The sequence below is a fragment of the Macaca nemestrina genome, chromosome 1 (genome assembly GCF_043159975.1).
Source record: "Macaca nemestrina isolate mMacNem1 chromosome 1, mMacNem.hap1, whole genome shotgun sequence".
NCBI classification, from domain to species: Eukaryota; Metazoa; Chordata; class Mammalia; order Primates; family Cercopithecidae; genus Macaca; species Macaca nemestrina.
The window spans coordinates 120,520,113-120,542,151 of NC_092125.1; the positions used below are offsets into that span (position 1 = coordinate 120,520,113).

Here is a 22,039-nt window from a genome sequence, read left to right on the forward strand (position 1 = left end):
AATATTTGTTAGCTCTTTCTAGAAGTAGTTTTATAGTTTGTCAATTACTCACTGTTAAGAAAAGTTTACATTAGCCATGGAAATTTTGTTTTGGACATTTTTTGTTTTTCAATTAAAACAATAGAGAGTATCAGAATAATAGATCATTTATGCACAAGTTTAAATCCTAACTTAATGTTGTATCTTCCTATTAATGTATTTCTTTTTTGTTAATGTTAAAATAAACTTGTCAATCATACACGAATTATATATACTGTACTTAGGTCACTATTAGAGGCAAAAATAATTAAATGTGTATTTTAAGTTTTAATACAGAAAACTTAAAAGATCCACAAAAATAGAGAACACTCCTGTTCAATATTTATCACCCAAATGTAGCCATCATTAATATTCTTCCATTTTGACATAATTTAATTTTAATTGAATCTTCCAAGGGAAGTAAATAAAATTAAGGACTTGTTAATGAAATAGCAACCTGTAATACAAAAGTGATAGTTGTATCATTTTTTGTTTTTTTAAATAGGGAGAGATACCAATGTACTGGTATATATTAAAAGAAGATTGGCAATGTGTGCAAGAAAGTTAGGAAGAATAAGAGAAGCAGTAAAAATAATGAGAGATGTAAGTAAATTGATGATGGGATTATTACATTTATTCCTCCACAAACTAAAAATGTAGTTAAGTTGCCCATTATTTTAATGCAGAATCATTGTATTTTAATTGGTAGTTTTAAGAACAAGGTATTTATTTAATATATGCCTTTCTTAAGGGTTAGGTCTTCTTCACAGCTATGTTAAGAAACAAGAATTTCTACTTTAATGAATCTGACTCAGCTGTATTGAGTTCCTTTGTTATGATTTTAATCTTTTTTTTCCTTTTAATATACAGTTGATGAAAGAATTTCCTCCTCTTACCATGTTGAACATCCATGAAAATCTCTTAGAATCACTTTTAGAATTACAGGCCTATGCAGATGTTCAGGCAGTCCTAGCGAAATATGATGGTGAGTCGTATTCCCTTAGTTGATAGCATGGTTATTCTTTTCCAATTATGTAATTATAAATATGGTTATAGTCTAGTATTTAATTTTCTCTTTCTGTTCTTACCAGTCAGTATTTAGCACCCAAAGGTTGCTATTAAGTATCTTCTTTATCAGGACTTTTATTAGCAAAAGCCTGCAAGGAAGAACTTTTCTTCTGTCAAGATTTATTTGTTTGTTTATTGAGTGCTTGTTTCTAATATGAGTGAGTCATTCAGAATATGATAGTGAACAAGACAACATGGGAGGCCAGGCATGGTGGCTCACACCTGTAATCTCAGCATTTTGTTTTGGAGGCTGAGGTGGGAGGATCGCTTGAGCCCAGGAGTTTGAGACCATCATGGGTAACATGGCAAGACCCTGTCTCTACAAAAAATTAAAAAAAAAAAATATTGGTCATGGTGGTGTGTACCTGTAATCCCAGCTACTTGGGAGGCTAAGGTGGGAGGATCACTTGAACCAGGGAGGTTAAGTCTGTAGTGAGCTGTGATTGCACCACTGTAGTCCAGCCTAGGTGACGGAGGAAGACCCTGTCTCAAAAAAAAAAAAAAAAAAGGAAGGGGAGCCCTCATAGGATTTACAGTTTATTTACAGTTTAGTGGAACATACAGACAAATGAACAGCAGTTACATTGGAGACAGCGTGTTTGGTGAGATAATTGGAGAAGTATGGGTGCTGTGCACATAGTGGGGGTACCTCATTTGTTTTGGAGTGTCAAGCAAGGTTAACAGAAGTTGCTTAGCAGTATATACTATAAGAGCAATTCAGAATAACATTTTTACAATGCTTTTCAGTTGCAAAGTTCAATGATAATATGATCCTTATAGTAGTCTTATGATGTGGTGGGACAAGTATTTTTACTGTCTCCAATTACTGAATAAGGAAACTGGAGTTTAAGAAGGTTAAAGTATTGGGGTAAGGTCTCCCAGCCAGTAAAAGGCAAATCCAGGTGTTTGATTTCTTTGTTCACTAGTCTTCCCATGGTAACAATTCAGTATCTGTTGGTTATTTTTATTTTTATTTTTTTATTTTTGAGATGGAGTCTTGCTCTGTCGCCCAGGCAGAAGTGCAGTGGTGCAATCTTGGCTCACTGCAAGCTCCACTTCCCAGGTTCACGCCATTCTCCTGCCTCAGCCTCCCAAGTAGCTAGGTCTACAGGTGCCTGCCACCATGCCTGGCTAATTTTTTTGTATTTTTTTAGTAGAGACAGGGTTTCACCGTGTTGGCCAGGATGTTCTCGATCTCTTGACTTCGTGATCTGCCCGCCTTGGCCTCCCAAAGTGCTGGGATTACAGGCATGAGCCACCGTACCTGGCGACTATTTTTTATTATTATGTTATAACAATATCAGTTTACCACACATGAAGTTTGGAGAATTTTAAAGACATAAAGCCTCTCTTCTCATCCTGAGAGAGGCATCAGCTTTTAACCTCAAGCTGAAAATTTGGGGTTACTATACTTCTGGTCATATCTTTCACTATAAGAGAACACATGTAAGTCACATTGAAGACTGGGCACAGTGGCTCACGCCTGTAATTCCATCACTTTGGGAGGCTGAGGCACGTGGATCGCTTGAGCTCAGAAGTTCAAGACCAGCTTGAGCAACATGGTGAGAACCCATTTCTACAAAAAATATTTTAAAAATGTAACTGGGTGTGGTGGCATACACCTGTAGTCCCAGCTGCTTGGGAGGCTGAGGTGTGAGGATCGCTTGAGCCTGGGAGATAGAGGTTTCAGTGAGCCAAGATTGCGCCACTGTATTCCAGCCTGGTGACAGAGTGAGACCCTATCTCAAAAAAAAAAAAGTCGTTTATTCACATTTGTCCTATTATAGGTTCCTACCCATTCGCTTGGGAATCCCCATGATTTGGGAAGTTTGAAATGTGTTATACTTGGAAAGAGAAGTTTATTTCTTTTAAACATCTGGAATCTTTAAGCAGTGCTTCAGAATAGTGTAGGCTGATGGAGAAATTTGTGAGAAATTCTTTCCATATGTAACTTACTGGATACATCGCCTGCTTATAATACTTGTGATGAGCAAGCTTAGGGACTGAATATAAGAAATTGGAATAGGACCTGATTCATTAAAAATAAAATAAAACTGAAACTAATAAAGCATATCTAAGTTGATATGCTTCTATATTTTCAGTTATTTTCATGAGTCTCAGTTTTTATCATTCCAGAATCCGGAGGAAGTTGAAAGCAAATTTATTTCCTTAGTTCTCCGTTTACTAGTATGATTCTGGAATCAAAAACATCTTCTGATAGCCTTATTTTGGACATTCTTTTAAGAATGATTTGTATAATTAATTTACCTACAGTTCCAGGTGAAATTTTTATTTTCTAAAAAATAATAATTTAAGAAAATACAAAAATCTAAGAAGAACAAAAATATCATCCTTGGTTGAATCAACCTGGATTTAACTACTGTTAATATTTTAATTTTTTTTCTAATATTAGTTTTTCTCTATGAATAGGTGAAGGTTTTACATAGTTCTAATTATACCATGCCTTTTTCCCTGAACTTATTATAAGCAGGTTATTTATTATTATTATTATTTTTTTTTAGACAGAGTCTCGTACTGTCACCCAGGCTGGAGTGCAATGGCACGATCTCAGCTCACTGCAACCTCCACTTTACAGGTTCAAGTGATTCTCCTGCCTCAGCCTCCTGAGTAGCTGGGATTATAGGCACCTGCCACCATGCCTGGCTAATTTTTTGTATTTTTAGTAGAGATAGGGTTTCACTGTGTTGGCCAGATTGGTCTCAAACTCCTGACCTCGTGATCCACCCACCTCATCCTCCCAAAGTGCTGGGATTACAGGCATGAACCACCGTGCCCATCCATAAGCAGGTTATTATAAACATTTGTTGAGCGCATTTTGCTGTCGTGCAGAGAGGGCTTTCATAGACATAATTTCATCTCAGTCAGATGACTGAGATGAAATAATATCATTATTTTGAGAGGTGAAAACTGAGGTCAAACAAATTGCTACTAGCTCAAAGATGCTTAGCTGGTAAATAATTAGATAAAGATTCAGATTCAGCTTTTTCAACTTCATATATGGGTTTTTCCTACTATATTATAGATTGTTCAACATTATGTCCAGGTTTTTCCTATATAACTATTGAATTTGTATTGCACTGTGAATTATTCTTTTATTTATTTATTTTTGAGACAGAGTTTCACTCTTGTTGCCCAGGCTGGAGTGCAGTGGTACGATCTTGGCTCATTGCAACCTCTGCCTCCTAGGTTCAAGCGATTCTCCTGCCTCAGCCTCCTGAGTAGCTGGGATTACAGGCATGTGCCACCACACCTGGCTAATTTTTGTATTTTTAGTAGAGACGGGGTTTCTTCATGTTGGTCAGGCTGGTGTCGAACTCCTGACCTCATGATCCACCCACCTCAGCCTCCCAAAGTGCTGGGATTACAGGTGTGAGCCACTGCACCCGGCCGTGAATTATTCTTATTAAAAAATTGTCTCAATACATTTTTTTGTAATTCCTACCTAAATTGAAAATTATCATTACAGATATAAGCCTTCCAAAGTCAGCAGCAATCTGTTACACAGCAGCACTGTTGAAGACAAGGACTGTTTCAGAAAAGTAAGTGTTATAAAAACTACAATGATTTGGAAAGACTGCTAAGCTCAATGTTATGTTTGTCTTCTACTGACTTTAAACAATGCTGTTTTCCACTGTACTTCCTTCTGAATAGCCCTGGATCTTCTTGGGCTTTTAGGCTTCTTGCTGTGTATAGTGGAAAGAGCAAAGTTTTTAGAGCTAACCTGAGCTCAAATTCAAACTCTACCACATTCTAGCTATAGGACTGTAGGCAGGTTAATCGTTTTGAGTCTCTTCTTCATCTGTAAAATGAGACTAATATTGCAGGAGGGTTGTAGGAGGATTATGTGTGGTAAGTGCCTAAAGCGATATCTAGAAAGAAAGTCCACACAGTAAATAGTAACTATGATGATGATGATAAAGTGTGTAGTAGGGAAATAGGCTTATGTTATCTCTTCTTAGAGTATAATTCTGAGTTCTGCTTTTCTTGTGTTTTTGGCTACTCTTAGTGAATTTTCTTTATTGTGCAGATAAGATACTCAGAAACCAACCAAATGGTGACCGTTTTCTTTTACCTTAGATTTTTATGCTTTGGTATGAATTAGAATGGAATTTTCCATTTGTGTCCTCTGAAATAAGAATTTGGTAAGAATGTACTTAGATTCATGAGATTCTCTGGATATCACTGTGTAGCGTTTATTACTTTATTACCTTTCCTAAAGTGTACCTTCAGTGGACTTCTTCTAATGGCCTTCTTTACCTAAGTTTGAAGATCTTCATTTCTTATTTTATATGTTGAACCCACAAGACTTTACTTGTTTTTTTTGAGACGGAGTTTCACTTTTGTTGCCCAGGCTGGAGTGCAATGGCACAATCTCGACTCACTGCAACCTCTGCCTCCTGGGTTCAAGTGATTCTCCTGCCTCAGCCTCCCGAGTAGCTGGGACTACAGGCGCACACCACCATGCCCAGCTAATTTTGTGTTTTTAGTAGAGATGGGGTTTCTCCATGTTGGTCAGGCTGCTCTCAAACTCCTGACCTCAGGTGATCCGCTCATCTCAGCCTCCCAAAGTGCTGGGATTACAAGCATGAGCCACTGCGTCCGGCCAGCTTTATTTATTTTTTATTTAGTTAGTTTCTGGTAGTCCTCTGGCTTTGTTTTTGGCCATCTCCAGAAACTTTGATTCAAGGGGCTGCATTATTATCTAAATTCATACTTTTTTCTTTTTTTTAGCATATTTATTTTTTCATTTTGTGGTTTTCTTGTAGATTCTCTCCAGAAACAGCCTCCAGAAGAGGATTAAGCACAGCAGAAATTAATGCTGTGGAAGCAATTCATAGAGCTGTGGAATTTAATCCTCATGTTCCAAAAGTGAGAAATTTTATGATAAAAATACTACTTTTATTTAAGTTTATCAAATTGATGACAGTTTGTAGACCAAAGTCTCGGTCACCATAATTTGGTGCAGAATTGTTTTAGTCTGCTCTATTTTGATGCTTATTATTCACCTTACAGGGGATGTTGAAACATTTAGGCATTTAGAAAGGTAGATAGGAGCAATAGTTAGCTATATGCTTTGTAATTACTGTCAACATATAATTTGAACTGTGTTCACTTAGCTGTTCTTTTAGTATAGTTGTAGAGAATAAATAATGGCTTGGTCTTAATAAAAGAGTATTCATGTTTCATATCACTAAATGGAATTTCCTGTTACTATGAAAGCTTTTTCTAGACAGATGCCTGGGTTTTGAACTAGGGTTGGGTAGACCCTTCAGACTAGGGTCTGAAGACAAACAGATTAAAATAATCAATGATAGGAAGCAGATGTGGAAATTCCCAGAAAAACTGGCTGATGCTTATTTAGTCCCCGATGAATCTATATACTTGCTTTGATTGTCTTTTTATTGTACACCTTGCAGTTATACAAATTATTGCTTAATCTTTGTGTGTTATAGCATAAAATTAAATTTTGGGTTTTAGGCTGGACACAGTGGCTCATGCCTATATCTCAACACTTTGGGAGGCCGAGGTGGGAGGATTACTTGAGCCCAGGAGTTTGGGACTAGTGGCTGGGCAATGTGGTGAGACCTCATTTCTGTGAAAAATACAAAAATTATCTGGGCGTGGTGATGCTCCTGTTGTCTCAGCTACTTGGGAGACCAAGGAGAGAAGATTGCTTGAGTCCAGGAGGTCGAGACTGCAGTGAGCTGTGATCACACCACTGCACTGAAGCCTTGGGTGACAGAGTGAAATCCTATCTCAAAAAAAAAAAAAAAAAAAAAAATTGGGGTTCCACAAACAATGCCCCATGTTAGGAAATATAGACAATTCAAGAATAGATGCCCTTACTACAGAAAGTAATTATAGCTATTGATTCCAGTGAAAGGCTGTTAATAGAGTTTGGAAGCTAAAGAGTTACAGTAAAGGGATTAATCACTAAAAGATAATTTCCATGAAAAGGATGTTGTAAGCCTGTTAGAGTAAGTAAAGATATGCTGAAGAAAAGTACTTAAGTCCAAGAAACAGAGTCAACAAATATTTATACCATTCTCTCATTAAGTGACACTGGTTCCATAAATTTAAAGATAGCGGTTCACCCATATCCACAGTTTTGTATTCCATGTTTTGTGACAGTTACCCACAGTCAGCCTCTGTCTGAAAATATTACATGGAAAATTCTGGAAATAATTCATAAGTTTTAAGTTGCATGCCGTTCTGAGTAGCTTGATGAAATCTTACACCATCCCCTTCCATCCAGCCTAGTACATGACTCATCCGCTTGTCCAGCATATCCAACACTGTCTATGCTACCCACCTCTTAGTCACTTAGTAGCCAACTCGGTTATCAGATCAACTGTCACAGTGCTTGTGCTCAGGTAACCTTTATTTTAGTTAATAGTGACCCCAAATGCAAATCAACATATTGTTATAACTGTTCTGTTTTATTATTAGTTATTAGTGTCTTACCGTGCCTAAATTATAAATTAAATTCTATCATGGGCATATATTTAGAGGAAAAAACATGATGTACGTAGGGTTTGGTACTATTTGTGGTTTCAGATATCCACTGGGAGTCTTAAAACATATGTCCTGAGGATAAGGAGCGAGTACTGTAAACTTTTTTTTTTTTTTTTTAGACAGAGTTTCGCTCTCTCCCAGGCTGGAGTGCAGTGGCAGAATCTCGGCTCACTGCAACTGCTGACTCCAGGGTTCAGGCGAGTCTTCTGCCTCAGCCTCTCAAGTCTCAAGTAGCTGGGACTACCAGTGTGTGCTGCCAGGCCCTGCTAATTTTTTGTATTTTTAGTAGAGATGGGGTTTCACCATGTTAGCTAGTATGGTCTTGATCTCCTGACCTTGTGATCTGCCTGCCTCAGCCTCCCAAAGTGCTGGGATTACAGGCGTGAACCACTGCGCCCGGCCTTGTAAACTTTTTATTATGAGTTCTACTATACATGCAGCAAAGTGTATGAGACAGAAATGTGTATCTTAATGATTTATTACAAAGTAAATGCTTGAAAACTACTGAGGTCAAGAAACAGAACATTATCAACCCACAGAAGCCTACCTGACTGCCCTTTCCCATTACAACCTCCTTTCCTACCTGAAGGTAACCACTATTCTTATTCATTCATATTCTTATTTATTAATTATCTTCATTTCCTCCTTTTATGTTTTTGATCTGTACTTTTTCTTTATTTCTGGATTTTTTTCTTTTTTTTTTTTTTTTTTTTTTGAGATGGAGTCTTGCTCTGTTGCCCAGACTGGAGTGCGATCTCCACTCACTGCAAGCTGTGCCTCCCGGGTTCACGCCTTTTTCCTGCCTCAGCCTCCCGAGTAGCTGGGACTACAGGAGCCCGCCACCACGCCTGGCTTTTTGTGTTTTTAGTAGAGACAGGGTTTCACCGTGTTAGCCAGGATGGTCTCGATCTCCTGACCTCGTGATCTGCCCGCCTCAGCCTCCCAAAGTGCTGGGATTATAGACGTGAGCCAGTGCACCCGGCCTTTTTTTTCTTTTTAAGACAGACTCTTCAACTATTTGCGAGGCTGAGGCAGGAGAATTGCTTGAACCCAGGAGGTGGAGGTTGCAGTGAGCCGAGATCGTTCCAGTACACTCCAGCCTGAGTGACAGTGAGACTCTGTCCCATTAAAAAAAAAAAAAATGCGGGCGCAGTGGCTCACACCTGTAATCCCAGCACTTTGGGAGGCCAAAGTGGGTGGATAGCCTGAGGTCAGGAGTTCGAGACCACCCAGGGCAACATGGTGAAACCCCGTCTCTACTAAAAATACAAAAAAATTAACTGGGTGTGGTGGGGTGCGCCTCTAGTCCCAGCTGCTTGGGAGGCTGAAGCAGGAGAATCGCTTGAGTCCTAGAGACGAAGGTTGCAGTGAGCCGAGATCGCCCCCACTGCACTCCAGCTTGGGCTACAGTGAGTCTCCGTCTCAAAAAAAAAAAAAAAAAAAAGACAGCGTCTTGCTCTCATGCCCAGGCTGGAGTGCAGTGGCGCCTTCTTGGCCCACTGCAACCTCCGCCTCCTAGGCTTAAGCGATCTGCCTGCCTCAGCCTCCCAAAGAGCTGGGATTACAGGTGTGAGCAAACACGTGCCTGGCTCTGGATTTATAAATGAGTTAAAGAGTGGTCCCTGTTTATTTATTCTCTGGAATAATTTGTATAAAATTAGAATTATTTCTGCCCTAAATGATTAGTAAATTTGTTATTCAACCCATCTGATTCTTCAGTTTTCTTTGTGAGAAGACTTTGAGTTACAAATTTCATTTCTTTAATAGTTTAATTACAAATTCAATTTCTAAGCATATCATAACTATTGAAATTTTTTGTTTCTTATGTTAGTTTTTGGTAAGTTGTATTTTTCTAAAAATTTATTTCATCAAAATTTTCAAATGTATTGACATAAAGTATTCATAAAATCCTTTTATTGCCATATTAGTATTTGCAGGATTAGTGGTAATACCCAATTTTTAATGTCTTTTTTTTTTTTTTTTTTGAGATGGAATTTTGCTCTTGTTGCCCAGGCTAGAATGCAATGGTGCGATCTTGGCTCACTGCAACCTCCATCTGCCTGGGTCAAGCGATTCTCTTGCCTCAGCCTCCTGAGTAGCTGGTATTACAGGCATGCGCCACCACACCCAGCTAATTTTATAATTTTAGTTGAGACGGGATTTCTCCATATTGGTCAGGCTGGTCTTGGACTCCCAACCTCAGGTGATCAGCCTGCCTCGGCCTCCCAAAGTGCTGAGATTACAGGCATGAGCCACAGCACCTGGCCCCACTTTTTAATTCCTAACATTGGCTAGTTTTATTTTTCTTGATCAAATTCCTTAGGGTTTTGTCAATCTTACTTGTTTTTGCCAAGAACTTAGCTTTGGCTTTGTTGATTTTTTTCCTACTATTTATTTTCTGTTTCATTCATTTCTGCTCTTTATTGCCTTCCTTCAAGTTAATTTGAGTTTATTTTAATTTCCTGTATCTTTTCACATAGGTACTTAAATATGTAATTTTCCGACTTTCTTCTGATATACCCAGTTAAATCTAGAAACTTCTCTCAACACAATTTTAACTGCATACTATAGCAACATTTTTTACATAATTTAGTTCAGAATATTTTCTTTAAAAAAATTTAAATTATTTAAAAACAATTTTAACTGCATACTATAGCAACATTTTTTACATAATTTAGTTCAAAATATTTTCTTTAAAAAAAAAAATAGAGGATCTCCACATGTTGCCCAGACTGGTCTTGAACTCCTGGCCTCAAGCATCCTCCCTCCTCAGCCTCCCAAAGTGCTGGGATTACAGGTGTGAGCCACCTCCCTTGGCCCAAAATATTTTATAATTTGTTTATAATTTCCTCTTTGATTTAGAGTTATATTTATTCCATGAAGGTAGATATAATAAACAAAAGATTTTCTTTAAATTTTTTTTCCTCTTTTTCTTTTTTCTGCTTTGCTCATGTTGAGAAACAATAGATTTCCAAAGTAGATGAAACAGCCTTCTATTGGAAGAAGATGTCAGCTAAGACTTTCATAGCTAGAGAGGAGAAGTTGTCCTGGCTTCAGAGCTTCAAAGGACAAGCTGACTCTCTTCTTAGAGGCTAATGCAGCTGGAGACTTTAAGTTGAAGCCAGTGCTTACTTACCATTCCAAAAATCCTAGGGCCTTTAAGAATTATGCTAAATCTTCTCTGTCTGTGCTCTATAAATGGAACAATAAAGCCTGGATGACAGCATATCTGTTTGTAGCATTGTTTACACACCATTTTAGGCCTACTGTTGAGACTACTGCTCAGACATGATTGCTTTTAAAATATTACTGCTCATTGACAATATACCTAGTCACCCAAGAGCTCTGATGGAGATGTACAAGGAGATTAATGTTTTCATAACCGATAACACAACAGCCATTCTGCAACCCACAGATCAAGGAGTCATTTTGACTTGGAAGTCCTATTATTTTAGAAATACATTTAGTAAGGCCATAGGTCCCATATATAGTGATTCCTCTGGTGGATCTGGGCAAAGTAACTTTTATATGCCATGGGAAACCGAAAAATTTGTGTGACTTGCTTTATTTTGATATTCGCTTTATTGCAGTGGTCTGGAAGTGAACTTGCAGTACGTCCAAGATGTGTCTATGGTTACAAACATGAATTTTGGGATATATAAAATATGCTTCAATAAAACTATAGAGACTGGGCGTGGTGGCTCACACCTGTAATCCCAGCCCTTTGGAAGGCCGAAGCGGGTGGATCACCTGAGGTCAGGAGTTCAAGACCAGCCTGACCAACATGGAGAAACCCCGTCTCTACTAAAAATACAAAATTAGCCAGGCGTGGTGGCGCATGCCTGTAACCCCAGCTACTCGGGAGACTGAGGCAGGAGAATCACTTGAACCTGGGAGGTGGGGATTGCAGTGAGCCGAGATTGCACCATTGCACTTCAACCTGGGCAACAAGAGTGAAACTCTGTCTCAAATAAATAAATAAAACTATATAGATATATATATACATATAGATATACATACACACATATACACTTTAACATTTTAGCATCATTTTTATTTATAGGTAGAAATTTACCCATTTTCCCCTCAATTAAATATCAAAGCACTTGACAATGCAGCTATTTCAAAATATCCAGCTAAGTAGAGTGATGCTATAAACTGATATTATTGTTTGTAGATAGACCCTTTAAGCCGAGTGTCATCAAACATAATTATTAAGGTTTTTGGAGAATTTGTTTTTCTTTGAGACAGTCTCGCTCTGTCACCCAGGCTGGAGTGCAATGGGGTGATCTCGGCTCACTGCAACCTTCACCTCTCGGGTTCAAGCAGTTCTCCTGCCTGAGCCTCCTGAGTAGCTGGGACCACAGGCATGCGCCACCACGCCCAGCTAATTTTTGTATTTTTAGTAGAGATGGGGTTTCACCGTGTTGGCCAGGCTGGTCTCGAACTCCTGACCTCAAGTGGCCCACCCACCTTGGCCCCCCTAAGTGCTGGGATTACAGGCATGAGCCACCATGCCCGGCCAGATTTTTGGAGAAATTTTAAGCTTCACCAACCTGAATAATATCTCACTTAAATAACATTGATGTTATATGAACTGGGAGAGCTCTGGAATTTGTGGTTGGCTGTTTTTGCTAGGGTTTTACAATTGATGAAGTATGTACAGACCCCTCTTTTTCTCCTGTTAATGGTCTCTATTCCTGACTGTCAGCTGGAAGCAAGCAAACATAAAGGGATTTAGGGGTTTTCTTCTTCACAGTTCAATTGTGAGTCATGATAACTTATTCAACCTAAGTAACAGTGACATTTCAAATATATGTGTATATATACATATTTTATTCTCTCAAATTTATTATGCAAATGGTTGTATGCATCTTAGCAGTAAAATGACAAAGGATATAGCTGTTTTAGCAGGAAATATTTTTGGCAACTTTCCACATAACTACAACAGAAATGGCTGTAGGTCTAGAGCTATGCAATTTGTTAAAGCTGGAAACTATTAGAAGTGCAATAGAGAAATATCATCTACATTTCTTCAGGCAATGAATTTGCTTTTAGGTATTTCATTAATATTGATAGCTTGTATAGTTTTTTTTTATCCTACTAAATGAATTTCAGTGTATAGTAACTGATAGTACCACAGTAAAAAAATTAGAACAGCGTGTGTTCATGGTTTTTGACTTATTTTTCATTATTGAGCTATGGCTTTGGCTCAGTAAACTTTTTTTTTAGTTGCCAAACTCGAAAAAGGTTGTGTATCTTTCAGCTACTACATGAATTGTCAGTTTTATTTTCAGTAGAAAATGTTTCATATATTCTAAATATTCCATAGCATTCTGTTTCATTCATTCTGGTATCTCATACGTTTTTTTATCCAACCATCAAATGGTTTTATAGATACTGTCTTTTTTTTTTTTTTGGAGATGAAGTCTTCCTCTGTCACACAGGCTGGAATGCAGTGGTGCGATCTCGGCTCACTGCAACTTCCACCTCCCAAGTTCAAGTGATTCTCTTGCCTCAGCCTCCTGAGTAGCTGGGACTACAGGCGCGTGCCACATGCCTGGCTAATTTTTTGTATTTTTAGTAGAGACGGGATTTCACCGTGTTAGCCAGGATGGTCTCAATCTCCTGACCTCGTGATCCGCCCGCCTCGGCCTTCCATAGTGCTGGGATTACAGGCGTGAGCCACTGCACCCGGCCAATACTGTCTTTTTTATTGAGATAATTTACATACTATAAAATTCACTTTTAAAGGATATAATTCAGTGCTTTTTAGTATATTAACAAGGTTGTAAAATCATTACCACTATTTAATTCTGGAATCTTTTCCAGAAAGAAGTACCTGTTAGTAGTCACCCCCCATTCCCTCGCAACCACTAATCTACTTTCTGTCTTTATGCATTTGCCTATTCTAGAGTTTTCATATGAATTGAATCATATGATGGTGGCCTTTTGTGTCAGACTTCTTTCACTTAGCATAATGTAGCATGTGTCAGTACTTCCTTCATTTTATGGCTGAATACTATTCCATCGTACCACATTTTGTTTATACATTCAACTGATGGACATTTGGGTTGGTTTCACTTTTTGACTAGCATGAATAATGCTGTTGTGAATATTCATGTACAAGTTTTTGTGTGAACATAGATTTTTCACTTCTCTCGAGTATACACCTAGAAGTGGAACTGATAGATCGTAAGTAATTCTGTTTAATTTTTTGAGAGACTGCCAAACTGTTTTGCAGAGTAACTGCATTATTTTACATTCCCTCAGCAATGTGTGAGTTCCAGTTTCTCTACATTTGTCTAAACACTTATTATTATCTGTCTTTTTTATTATAGTTATTCCAATGGGTATGAAATGACATTTCATTGTAGTTTTGTTTTGTATTTCCCTAATGACTAATGATATTTGAGCATCACTTTAATATGTTTATTGGCTGTTTGTATTTTTGTTTGGACAGATATATGTTCAAGTTGCATATTTTTAAATTTTTATTTAATTTATATATTTATTTATTTATTTATTTATAAGAGACAGGGTCTCCCTTTGTTGCCCAGGCTGATCTCAAACTCGTGGGCTCAAGGGATCCTCCTGCCTCAGCCTCCTGAAGTGCTAGGATTACAGGCTTAAGTCACTGTGCCTGGCCTAAATTTGTTGTTGTTGTTTTTTAAATTAAAGGTATTCTATTTATCTTTTTATTATAAGGTATTCTTTAACATTATTATTACATAGACCATTGACACTCTTTGTGATCCAGAACCATTGTGAATATCCATATTTGAAAATGCCACTATTACGTTTATTTTCACCTATGAAATGTAAACATGAGAATGGGTCATAAACCTTGCTGAGATACGGATACTGAAGAGTCTGCTAGATGTATTCATTAGGTACATCATTCACATGTGTGCACAAGCCTCAAAGCACATTATTCAAATTTGTGCCTTAGCAAAATGATGGCTGCTATAAATCATGGGTATTTAGAGCTCCCACAAAGAGTAGAAATTGTAAATGTTAGATCCATGAGTGTCAGTGATCTACTATAGATGTAACTATTCTTGGTATGACACTTCACATATCAGTTAGAATAATGTTGTCCAACTTTAAGATCTAACAATAGCTTGCTGTAATATTTTGTTGAAGATTTTTAAAGTAAGCATACTACAATTGAATTCTTCTAAATTTTATTTTATGTTCAAATGTAAAATAATTACTATAAAAAATCACAGAATGGATCCACATATATACTGTCATATATGTGACAAAAATCCACATATATACTGTCAATTGATTTTTGACAAAAGCACCAATGCAATTCAATGGGGAAATGGAACTTCTTCAACAAATGGTACTAGAACATCTGGATATCTAAATGTGGTAGGGGAAATCATGAATTTTTTCACATAGCATACAGAAAAATTAATTTGAAATGTGTCATTGATCTAAATTTAAAAACTAAAACTATACAACATCTAGACCAAAACATCTAAGACTAGCTTTGAAAGCTGGGGGTAAAGAAAGATTTCTTAGGACATAGAAGGCAATTATAAGAAAAGACAATTATAAATTGAACTTTATCAAAATTTTAAAAGTCTGCTCATCTTAGTGTTAAGAAGACAAAAAGGCAAGCCACGGACAGGAAAAAAATATTTGTAATATGTTTATCTGACAAAGGACTCATCTAAAATATATACATATAAAAAAACACAACATTAAAAAATGAGCAAAAGCCTTGAACAGATACTACAAAAGAAAATATTGGTATGTCCAGTAACACATAAAGAGATGTTTATATGAAGGTAAAATGAAGCAGGCAAAAAAAGAAAAGGTGTTAAACATCATTAGTTATCAGAGAAATGCAATATAAAATCATGAAGTAATTCTTTCACATCTATCAGAATGACTAAAATTTAAAAGACTGATAAAATATCAGTAAGAATGTGGAAGTCAGAACTGTCATACATTGCTGCTAAGATTACAAAATGGTACAACCACTTTGGAAAACTGGCAATTTCTGATACAATTAAACATATCCTTCAACCTGTGATCCAGCAATCCTACTCCAAGGTATATACCCAAGAGAAATGAAATCATATGTCCATAAGAAGAGCTGAACATGAATATCATAGCAGTTTTATTTATAATAGCCCCAAACTAGAAACAATCCCAATGTCCTTCAACAGGTAAATAGATAAATAAGTTACAATACAGTGGTATTCAGCAATAAAAAGACCTACTGATACAAGCAAAACATGAATAAAACCAAAAATATGACATATAAACAAGTACATACTAAATGTTTTCATTTATGTGAAGTTCAAGAAAAGGCAAAAAGTGATCTGTGGTGGTAGAAATGCAAACACTGTTTGCCTCAGGTGGTCAGGTGAGACATTAACTGGAAAGGAGGACTCCCTGGAGTGAAAGAAGATATCTCAATGGCCAGGTACAGTGTCTCACGCCTGTAATCCCAGCACTTTGGGAGGCTGAGGTGGGCGGATCACAAGGTCAGGAGTTTGAGACCAGCCTGGCCAGCATGGTGAAACCCCATCTCTACTAAAAATACAAAAAATTAGCTGGGCATGGTGGGATGCACCTGTAGTCCCAGCTACTCAGGAGGCTGCAGCAGGAGAATCACTTGAACCCAGGAGGCAGAGGTTGCAGTTAGCCTGTATCACGCCACTGCACTCCAGCCTGGGTGACGGAGCAAGACTCTGTCTCAAAAAAAAAAAAAAAAAAAGAAAAAAAAATAAAAGAAAATATGTCTTGATTTGGGCATTACTTGTCTACATTTGTCAAAACTCATCAAGCTGCATATTTAAGATCTATGTATTTAAAATTATACCTCAATAAAGAAAAAAGAATTTGACTTAGCATGGAAAGCATTGTAAAAATATAATGCCTTCTGATTAAATTAGATAATGTATGTGAAGTGCTTAACACGGTGTCTGAGTGTCAGGCAATATTATTGATTATCATGGTGGTTATCACTTTATTTCTGTTGCCTTTTTTTTTTTTTGAGACAGGGTTTTGTTCTGTCATCCAGGCTGGAGTGCAGTAGCATGATCATGACTCACTGCAGCCTCAGCCTGGTGGGCTCAAGTTATCCTCCCACCTAAGCCTTCTGAGTAGCTGGGACTACAGGTGCATGCCACCCAGCTAATTTTTGTATTTTTTGTAGAGATGGGGTTTTGCCATTTGCCCAGGCTGGTCTCGAACTCGTGGGCCCAAGCAGTTCACCCGCCTTGGCCTCCCAAAGTGCTGGGATTACAGGCATGAGCCATTGTGCCTGGCCCATCTTCTTTGAGTTGTTCCAGTGTTTGCTTCTTTGTGGATGTTATTTTAGTGCTTGTAGCCTTGGAATGTATAAGGTTTGGGGGATTCCTTTGTTGAGATGAGGTAATGGTGAAGATATTGAAAACAGTTAGGAATTAACTAATTTGAATTAGCTAATAACATAATCATAGTTAGGTAATAACTAATTTAAATTAGTTACAATACCCTGAAAACAGTTTATTTGTGTCTTACAGAAGAAGCCCTTCGGGCAAGAGTAAAGTAGAGCAGTAAGAAACAAAACAATAACAAAAGTATGTTTAGTAAATCCCTGCAACTGGAGTACATATTTAGGAATAGGTTATCTGTAACATTTAAAAGTTACTATTTTGGCTAGACTTGGTGGCTCACACCTGCAGTCCCAGCACTTTGGGAGGCTGAGATGGGTGGATCATTTGAGGTTAGGCGTTTGAGACCAGCCTGGCCAACATGGTGAAACCCTGTCTCTACTAAAAATATTTTTTAAAAAAATGAGCCAGACATGGTGGTGGGCACCTGTAGTCCCAGCTACTTGGGAGACTGAGGCAAGAGAATCATTTGAACCTGGGAGGCAGAGGTTGCAGTGAGCCGAGATCGCACCATTGCACTCCAGCCTGGGCAACAAGAGCAAAGCTCCGTCTCAATAATAATAATTAAATAAAAATTACTATTTCTTTTTTACAATAAAACTGTTTTTAGTGTTGTGCTGCCAAGAAAGTAGACTATACCTGGAGACTTTTACTTGCAGGGGAAGTTTTAAAAATAAATTGATGCGTAGAAAGTAAAATCTGTTCTGGTTGATCAGAAATGGAAGCCCATAGAATGTTACAAGTCTTATCCACCCTAGAAGATAGTAGCTCTTTTTTTTTTTTTTTTTTTTGAGATGGAGTTTTGCCTTGTTGCCCAGGCTAGAGTGCAGTGGCACCATCTCAGCTCACTGCAACCTCTGCCTCCTGGGTTCAAACAATTCTCCTGCCTCAGCCTCCCAAGTAGCTGGGATTATAGGTGCCCGCCACCACACCTGGCCAATTTTTGTATTTTTAGTAGAGATGGGGTTTCACCATGTTGGCCAGTCTGGTCTTGAACTCCTGACCTCAGGTCATCCACCCTCCTTGGCCTCCCAAAGTGCTGAGCCACTGCGCCCGGCTGATAGTAGCTCTTTAGCAGCAGGCTTGCATTTCATTGGCTAAACTACTTATATCATAGCGCCTGCATATATAAAAGATAAAAGGGAAACAGGTGCTCAGTTGACATTCCGAGTGGCATAGCAGAAGTAAAGAGAGCAAAGGAGAAGTGGTGTTGAAGTCTGTGACCCAGACTTAGAGCACAATGAAACCTTTGCCTTTCCCTTGTGTTGTACTGTGGCCTAAGTAGAAGAGTTGAGATATGAAATGCTTATATCTTGAGGTGTGGCTCTGTAGGATGATGTGGAAAGGAGGTTTCTTGTAGCAAATGCCCTCTCCAGCCTCCTTTCCTTTTCCCTTCAGTATAAGTCACTTTACTTTGCTCCTGAAACTGTTAGGTAGTATTATGTTTTCTTTCAGTTTATTCACATAGCAGTTCTGTTTGTTTTCTATATGAGAACTGTCTTTAGTCTCCCCCAATACATACCAATGTGGACTCTGCATTCGCCCTGCCTGTCCAATCTCATAGAATGTGCACTGAGAAAACTAATTGCAGAGATAAATTGGTTTTTTGTGTGCATGACTGATCAAGAGCAAAGTACCTTAATTTCAGATGCCTTCAGAGAGATTTTTCTTTAACCTCTGCTTTTAAGACGAAGATTATAAAGCATTATCATTACTTCAGGTCAGAATTATATTGCTTTTGGTCAAAAGCTGTTGTAAGATTTACAAAGTAATAGAAAAAAGTAATCTAAAGATAAATTATAAAGATCAAAGCAGTTCAAAATTAAAGTAAATTTGAGTGTAAGCATAGATAGGGCTTTAGAGTCATAAAAGAAACCACTAGACCATACATCATTATGTCTTTTTAACCATAGCTTCCAAAGGAGCCTTAATAATTTTATTTTTAGTGAAAAGCAAGAGGCTAAACTCTCTTGTTTTACTCATTTGAATGTATTGTTCATAGTTGATTGTTAGTTAAAATTGTCCCAAGCAATTTCTCATTACAGACACAATAGGCTGATTCAGAGGTAATATGGAAGGTCCGATAGCACATAGTAGGTCCCAGCTTTGGTTTGTGTCATCAGCTATATTTTATTTGCTGATGATTTCCAAATCTGTGTCTTTTATCTCTGGCTTCTTTCATTGTCCGTTGACTTAGCATTTTCATCTAGTTGTGGAAATCACATGATAGGTACCTCAAACACTTTAATGTGTCTCAAACAGAATTTTAAAAATTTGTTAAGTCTTTTCTTCAAACTGCCAAACTGCCTCTCGCTTATTTCTATATTTTGATTTATGGCTTCATTATCCTCTTCATTAACCCTTACCTCTGCCATTTCCAAATTACCAACTCATATTATAACCTTTGAAATGTTTTTCAGATCTAGCCATCTATCTCATCCCCCCGTCACTGACCCTTGTTTGCCTTCATTACCTGTACTTTTAAAATATGTTATTATTATTATTATTATTATAACAAAAGTAATAGGTACTTTTAAAAAATTCAGACTCTTCAGACGTTTACAGAGTGGAAACCTCCTGTTCTCTCCCTCCCAATTCTACTTCTCTGAAGTAACCACCTGCTACTGTTTGGTGTATATATTGGCAGACATTTTCTATGCATTTCTAAACATATAGAGATAGATACAGAAAGAATCTCAAATACTTTACCATCTCTTGTGTGGACTATTAGAACAGATTCCTCACTCATCTTTCTGCCATCAGCCCTTCTCCATTCCAGCTATTGCCAGAGTTATCTACCTAAATAGCAAGTCTTAAAAGACCTCTGCTTGGTCCCAGTTGCCTACAGGATAAGGACCAACCTCTTAGTATTACACCTATAAAAGTCCTTCATATTCTGGGCCAGTATCTGTCTCCAGCCTTACTCTTTGCCAGTTCTGCTTTGCTCATTATGTCCATTGTCACTGTTCCCTGGATTGGTCATGCCTCAACATATCCCACTGCCATTGTCTTCTCTACCTGGCAAATTTCTACTCATTCTTTAAGACCCTGCTCATCTGTTGTCTCCTTTATAAGGAGTTTTTGTCTAGTTTTCCCAAGAAGAGATAACGGCTTTCTCTTCTCTGTTTCTTCAGTATACCTCAATCATATTTTTTTTTTCTAACTGGTCTGTTTATATGTTTCTCCCTTAGTTCCCTGTGAACAAAAGCAGGGCGCTTGTCTTATCATTTAATGTCGAATACTCTTCCTAGTCTATATAGACACTCAGTAAACACTGGGAAACAGACATGTTTGTAGTTTAGAACTGCATTGCTTTAAAAGTCTATCTAAGTTAAAGAAAGTAGGCTGGGCACAGCAGCTCACACCTGTAATCCCAGCACTTCAAGAGGCCAAGGTGAGAGGATCACTTGAGCCCAGGAGTTAGAAACCAGCCTGGGCAACATAGTGAAACCCTGTCTCTACAAAAATAAAAAATAAAAAAGTTAGCCAAATGTGGTGGTGTGTGCCTGTAGTCCCAGTTACTAAGAATGCTGAGGCAGGAGGATTGCTTGAGCCCAGGAGGTCGAGGCTGCAGTGAGCTATGATCATACCACTGCACTCCAGCCTGAGTGACAGAGTGAGTCCCTGTCTCAAAAAAAAAAAAAAAAAAGTAAAATTTTAGAACCATCATTTCTTGAAATTTTTAAGCCAGTTTACATAACTATTTTACAAGTTTTGCTTAATAATACCATTTTTTACCTTTTAAAGATGACAGTATGATTTTACCATGACCGTATTTACTATATTATGAAATAACTCAGCTTTAAATGTGATACCATACAACAATTAAAAATGTTAGATTGGCCGGGCGGCTCACGCCTGTAATCCCAGCACTTTGGGAGGCTGGGGCAGACGTATCACCTGAGGTAAGGAGTTCGATATCAGCCTGACCAACATGGTCAAACCCCATCTCTACTAAAAATACAAAATTAGCCAGGTGCGGTGGTGCATGCCTGTAATCCCAGCGACTCGGGAGGCTGAGGCAGGAGAATCACTTGAACCCAGGAGGCAGAGGTTGCGATGAGCCGAGATCATGCCATTGCACTCCAGTCTGGACAAGAGCAAAATTCCATCTCCAAAAAAAAAAAAAAAGTTAGATCTGTATAGAGACAGGAAGGGAGGTACAAAATGTATTATGCATAAAAAAAGAAATCCAGACAAACATAAATCAGATTATTGTGTTTTGTTGTTGTTGTTGTTGTTGTTTTAGGCAGGGACCTCAAACTTCTGAGGTCCAGCTATCCTCCTGCCTTAGCCTCCTGAGTAGCTGGGACTACAGGCATGTGCCACCATGCCCTGTCTTTAGTTTCTCTATTTTTTTATTCTCCAAACATATTATTTTCTACTACTTAGCTTTGTTATGTTTCCATTTCTGTAGACTGAGCATATACTTTACTAAGCAGAAGAAAAAAACAAAAAAATCATCGGTCAGTTTTTAATCTTTTATATTCTTCTTAGAAAATTAAAGTCTGGGTAGTAGAGTTTTTTGTTTTTATATTTGGTTTTAGTTTTCCCGGAGAATTAAAATATATCTTTGGTAAAAACTAAAATATAAATTTGAATTTGAAGACATTTCAGCTGTATTTATCAGATTAACTCAGTTAATAAGTTTTTTTTTTTTCTTTTTTTGAGATGTAGTTTCGCTCTTGTCACCCAGGCTGGAGTGCAATGGCACAATTTCGGCTTACTGCCACCCCCACCTCCCGGGTTCAAGCAATTCTCCTGCCTCAGCCTCCCAGGTAGCTGAGATTATAGGTGCCCACCACCACGCCTGGCTAATTGTTTGTATTTTTAGTAGAGACGGGGTTTTACCATGTTGGCCAGGCTGATCTCGAACTCCTGACCTCAGGTGATCTGCCTGTCTCAGCCTCCCAAAGTGCTGGGATTACAGGTGTGAGCCACCATGCCTGGCCAATAAGTATTTTAATACTTGCTTTTCGTGTAATATGCTAGGCGTGGTAGTACAATTTTAAGGA

The 22,039-nt window shown here is 37.9% G+C and overlaps 1 protein-coding gene across 23 annotated transcripts in view; it reads left to right on the plus strand.

The window, feature by feature from the left end:
• Positions 1-22,039, plus strand: part of LOC105479183 (suppression of tumorigenicity 7 like) — a 97,357-nt gene that overhangs the window by 38,197 nt on the left and 37,121 nt on the right. For all 23 annotated transcript variants that reach the window (XR_003017437.2, XR_011620918.1, XR_011620924.1 and 20 more), the window contains 4 exons: positions 524-621; positions 889-1,003; positions 4,574-4,646; positions 5,874-5,976. Coding sequence is in view for 20 of the 23 variants with exons in the window: in XM_024791985.2 (XP_024647753.2) it covers positions 524-621; positions 889-1,003; positions 4,574-4,646; positions 5,874-5,976 (389 nt within the window). In the remaining 3 variants the exon portion in view is untranslated. The remainder of the gene's footprint in view (positions 1-523; positions 622-888; positions 1,004-4,573; positions 4,647-5,873; positions 5,977-22,039) is intronic.